General features: G+C 45.0%; 1 protein-coding gene across 38 annotated transcripts in view; it reads right to left on the reverse strand.

Annotated features, from left to right (window-relative positions):
- Nucleotides 1-3,855, reverse strand: part of nlrc3l (NLR family, CARD domain containing 3-like) — a 20,274-nt gene extending 16,419 nt beyond the window's left edge. For 20 of the 38 annotated variants that reach the window (XR_003869801.1, XR_003869802.1, XM_029715831.1 and 17 more), the window contains exons 1-5: nucleotides 3,783-3,855; nucleotides 3,439-3,499; nucleotides 2,977-3,120; nucleotides 706-1,476; nucleotides 1-623 (exon numbers count right to left, since the gene is read on the reverse strand). The exon at nucleotides 1-623 is cut by the window's left edge. Coding sequence is in view for 34 of the 38 variants with exons in the window: in XM_029715831.1 (XP_029571691.1) it covers nucleotides 1-623; nucleotides 706-1,476; nucleotides 2,977-3,120; nucleotides 3,439-3,464 (1,564 nt within the window). In the remaining 4 variants the exon portion in view is untranslated. Of the gene's footprint in view, nucleotides 1,477-2,976; nucleotides 3,121-3,438; nucleotides 3,500-3,623; nucleotides 3,760-3,782 lie in introns of those variants that run through there. The other 18 variants (XR_003869804.1, XR_003869803.1, XM_029715842.1 and 15 more) reach the window with 14 other exon arrangements.
- Between the last annotated feature and the right edge of the window lie 1,173 nt (nucleotides 3,856-5,028).

Raw genomic sequence — 5,028 nt, forward strand, 5'->3', positions numbered from 1 at the left:
GACAGACTGCTGGTGTGTGGTGTGTGTGGTGTGTGAGACCTCTCTGTGATGAAGGTTCTCTCCTGGGGGTGCTTGCTGACAGACTGCTGGTGTGTGTGTGTGACCTCTCTGTGATGAAGGTTCTCTCCTGGGGGTGCTTGCTGACAGACTGCTGGTGTGTGTGACCTCTCTGTGATGAAGGTTCTCTCCTGGGGGTGCTTGCTGACAGACTGCTGGTGTGTGGTGTGTGTATGTGTGTGAGACCTCTCTGTGATGAAGGTTCTCTCCTGGGGGTGCTTGCTGACAGACTACTGGTGTGTGGTGTGTGTGTGTGAGACCTCTCTGTGATTAAGGTTCTCTCCTGGGGGTGCTTGCTGACAGACTGCTGGTGTGTGTGTGTGTGAGACCTCTCTGTGATGAAGGTTCTCTCCTGGGGGTGCTTGCTGACAGACTGCTGGTGTGTGGTGTGTGTGTGTGACCTCTCTGTGATGAAGGTTCTCTCCTGGGGGTGCTTGCTGACAGACTGCTGGTGTGTGGTGTGTGTGTGTGTGTGTGTATGTGTGTGTGTGTGACCTCTCTGTGATGAAGGTTCTCTCCTGGGGGTGCTTGCTGACAGACTGCTGGTGTGTGTGTGTGTGTGAGACCTCTCTGTGATGAAGGTTCTCTCCTGGGGGTGCTTGCTGACAGACTGCTGGTGTGTGGTGTGTGTATGTGTGTGTGTGAGACCTCTCTGTGATGAAGGTTCTCTCCTGGGGGTGCTTGCTGACAGACTGCTGGTGTGTGTGGTGTGTGTGTGTGTGAGACCTCTCTGTGATGAAGGTTCTCTCCTGGGGGTGCTTGCTGACAGACTGCTGGTGTGTGTGGTATGTGTGTGTGACCTCTCTGTGATGAAGGTTCTCTCCTGGGGGTGCTAGCTGACAGACTGCTGGTGTGTGTGTGTATGTGTGTGTGTGTGTGTGTGTGTGTGTGTGTGTGTGTGTGTGTGTGTGTGTGTGTGTGTGTGTGTGTGACCTCTCTGTGATGAAGGTTCTCTCCTGGGGGTGCTTGCTGAGACTGCTGGTGTGTGGTGTGTGTGTGTGTGTGTTTCCTCTCTGTGATGAAGGTTCTCTCCTGGGGGTGCTTGCTGACAGACTGCTGGTGTGTGTGTGTGTGTGTGAGACCTCTCTGTGATGAAGGTTCTCTCCTGGGGGTGCTTGCTGACAGACTGCTGGTGTGTGGTGTGTGTATGTGTGTGTGTGAGACCTCTCTGTGATGAAGGTTCTCTCCTGGGGGTGCTTGCTGACAGACTGCTGGTGTGTGGTGTGTGTGGTGTGTGTGTGTGACCTCTCTGTGATGAAGGTTCTCTCCTGGGGGTGCTTGCTGACAGACTGCTGGTGTGTGTGTGTGTGTGACCTCTCTGTGATGAAGGTTCTCTCCTGGGGGTTCTTGCTGACAGACTGCTGGTGTGTGGTCTCAGTGAAGACTGTCTCTGGAGACACGTTGCGGTTCAGCAGGACCCTGGAGGAACAACAGTGTATTAGCACCTCAACAGCAGGACAGGATAATGGATGGAAGTTGCATGTCAAACCTTAAAAAGTAACATCATAGATTAGGGCAACATTGGGGAGAGCCAAGCCAACCAGGAAACAATCTGATAGTGTTATGTGGTCACAGTGTGAGTAATACCCAGTGATAGCATACAGTACCTTCCAAAACTATTCTTTCCCCTTGACTTATTAAATAGATGTCTCACCCATCTACACACAACATCACATAATGACAAAGTAAACAAAAAATGCACATTTATTTCAAATTAAATACCTGATTTCCATCAGTATTCAACCCCGAGTCAATACATGTTAGAATCACCTTTGGAAGTGATTACAGCTGTGAGTCTTTCTGGGTAATTCTAAGAGCTTTGCACACCTGGATTGTACAATATTTGCACATATTCTTTTTAGAATTCTTCAAGCTCTGTCAAGTTGGTTGTTGATGATTGCTAGACAGCAATTTAAGTCTTGCCATAGATTTTCAAGCCATCGATTTTGTCCCAAACATAATGCTTTGTATTCAGGAAATTAAGTTCATTTCTTTGCCACATTTTTTGAAGTTTTACTTTAGAGCCTTATTGCAAACAGGATGCATGTTTAGGAATATGTTTATTCTGTACAGGCTGCCTTATTTTCACTCTGTCATGTAGGTTAGTATTGTGGAGTAACTACAATGTTGTTGATCCATCCTCAGTTTTCTATCAGTCATTAAACTCTAACTGTTTTAAAGTCATCATTGGCCTCATGGTGAAATCCCTTAGCGGTTTCCTACCTCTCCGGCAACTGAGTTAGGAAGGACGCCTGTCTCTTTGTAGTGACTGGGTGTATTGATACACCATCCAAAGTGTAATTAAGAACTTCACCATGATCAAAGGGATATTCAATGTCTGCTTTTTTTTTACCCATCTACCAATAGGTGCCCTTCTTTGCGAGGCATTGGAAAACATCCCTATGCTTTGTGGTTGAATCTGTGTTTGAAATTCACTGATCGACTGAGGGACCTTCCAGATAATTGTATTTGTGGGGGATGAGGTGAGGTAGTCATTCAAGAATCATGTTAAACACCATGCTACTTATTATGTGAGCTAAGCACATTTTTACTCCTGAACTTATTTAGGCTTGCCATATCAAAAGGGATTGAATACTTATTGACTCAAGACATTTCAGCTTTTCATTTAATTAATTTGTAAACATTTCTAAAAACAATTTCACTTTGACATTATGGGGTATCGTGTGTAGGTCAGTGACACAAAAGCTCAATTTAATCAATTTTAAAAGGATACGTTTTCTTGCCATTTACATCAAAAATTTGGTTGTAAAAAAAAAAAAGATTAAAAAAAATTACTTCTTTAAATTCAGGCTGTAACACCACATAATGTGGCAAAAGTCAAGGGGTGTGAATACTTTCTGAAGGCCCTGTAGGTGGTCAGTCAGGTTGGACAGGCAAGCTGTGTGTGTGTGTGTATACCCTGTATATGTAGTGAAGGTGTGTAGTTCCGATTTGCCAACTGAGGGCTGAGCCTCAGTGATGTTCTCGTCCTCCTCTTCATCACTCTTCATGGAGCCATAGCTAGAGGGAGGTCTCTCCTGGTTACGGCTACCCTGTAGGATCCTGACATCAAAAATAAAAACTAGTAACTTATTCCAAAACGTGTATTACTAGTTGTGTATGCTGTGGTTGGACCTGGAAAGGTTCTATTCAAAACACCATCAGTTATGATAAGTCTGCTAACAACAAGTCTTACATGTTTCTCTGTCGCCGGCTGCCTAGCTATTTTAAAAAACATAAATTGAGATGACAGGGAATATAGCTCCAATGACTCATTTGGTATTTGTCCAGCAACACCGTAACACACTGACGTATATTCAACTGACGCTACTCGTTCAGTCTTTCCGGAGGCCTAACAGACAGTGGTACCGGTCCGCTCACCCCTCCACTTCTGAATCCGAGTCCATTTCGGTTCCCCCGATAGGCTCAAATCCCGAATCTCCTGTGAAGGGGGAGAGATTATTCTGGTGCCGTCGGTCAAATGAATGAAGTAGCAGGGAGTTGAAAAGAGTAGGTTGGCTGGCCTAAGGCCTAGTGTTAACGTTGCATTAGCTAACGTTACATACCAGGCGAGTTGTGACACTGGCATATCGACTTCCTGTACAGAATGTAAACAACGCCTATTGGGTGCGCATTTCAAAATGATCCCAAAACTATATAGGCAAGTACATTTAGAAAGTTATAATACCCTACTCACAACACTACTAACCTACCAGCTCTCTTACCTCCCACCTTTTCAAAATGTCGGACTTTACTTTCACTTTCCAGTTAAAAAGAGGATAGTTTCTAAACCCAGACGCGTAACATCGCGAGACTACCGGGCACGCTGGGAAGGCAGATGAAACAGACCAGGTCTGGATGTGGGCGTTGATTCCGCGTTCAAGTGCTAGTCGGATCTAGGAAACTAGAAGATGTCTGATTTGTTCATTCATTAAACGCGTCACGGTAAACTACAACAGGTTAGCAAGTCGGACATTTCTGAGTTTCCTAGTTCCGAATAATACGTGAACGTGGCAAGAGAAGTCAATGGGCGAATTCAAGCGGATCACTTTTTGTGAAGAAGCTGACAAACGTTGTCCACCGCTTTTCAAATGTGTTGCATTATGGCTATAAAAAAAGTCGGACTTGCAACTATACTGAACATAAATATAAACACAACATGTAAACTGTTGGTCCCATGTTTCAAAGCTGAAGTAAAAGATCCCATTTTTTCATACGCACAAAAAGCTTATTTCTCTCAAACGTTGTGCTCATTTTTGTATTTTTAATGTAGTATGATCTAAAATAAGGAGCGGAGACAACGAGGTTCTAGCTCCAGACTGTTTATTAACCTAACCCACGCGTGTCATACATACATAGGTACATAGGTACGGATACCCCCAAGGGACATCCTGCTACATCTTCCTCTCTCCCATGAACAAGAACTCAACGTGCATAACCACTGAAGCATAACTGAAATGCAATTTGGAAACCAGTATTATTCTCTAACATGCTACTTCACATCCTGAAACAGTATGAAAGTATTAAATCACACAGTATGAACATTAACTTAGGTACAGTCTCTTTTTGCTTGGTATGGTCCCCAACAGTATGTTTTCTCTTCACGTAACATAGTCTTTCAGCCACTCTGGTGGCTTCACATCCCTTTTTGGGTGCGCTTGTGGCTCTGTGAGCATTCTCTCTCCTTCACCCTCTTTTTGTGCATTTTCTGTGGCCTCAGTCTGTGTGGCTGGTAGATCTGGAAGAGCTCTGAGGTGTGTTTTGTTCCTTCGTACCTCTTCTGAGCCTGTGTCCACCACATAGGAGGGTGGGGCATCCTCTTTCCTCAGCACTATTGCTGGTGTCTTTGAGTTTGTAATCCACACACGTTGACCTTCGGTCAGCTCTGGCCTCTCCTTAGCACGGTGTCTCGATTAAAGTCTCCAGTTTGTGTTTGTTTCAGCCGTTTGTCCCTCTCAGCGAAGGCCTTCC

Source organism: Salmo trutta, chromosome 26, assembly GCF_901001165.1.
Source record: "Salmo trutta chromosome 26, fSalTru1.1, whole genome shotgun sequence".
Taxonomy (NCBI): domain Eukaryota; kingdom Metazoa; phylum Chordata; class Actinopteri; order Salmoniformes; family Salmonidae; genus Salmo; species Salmo trutta.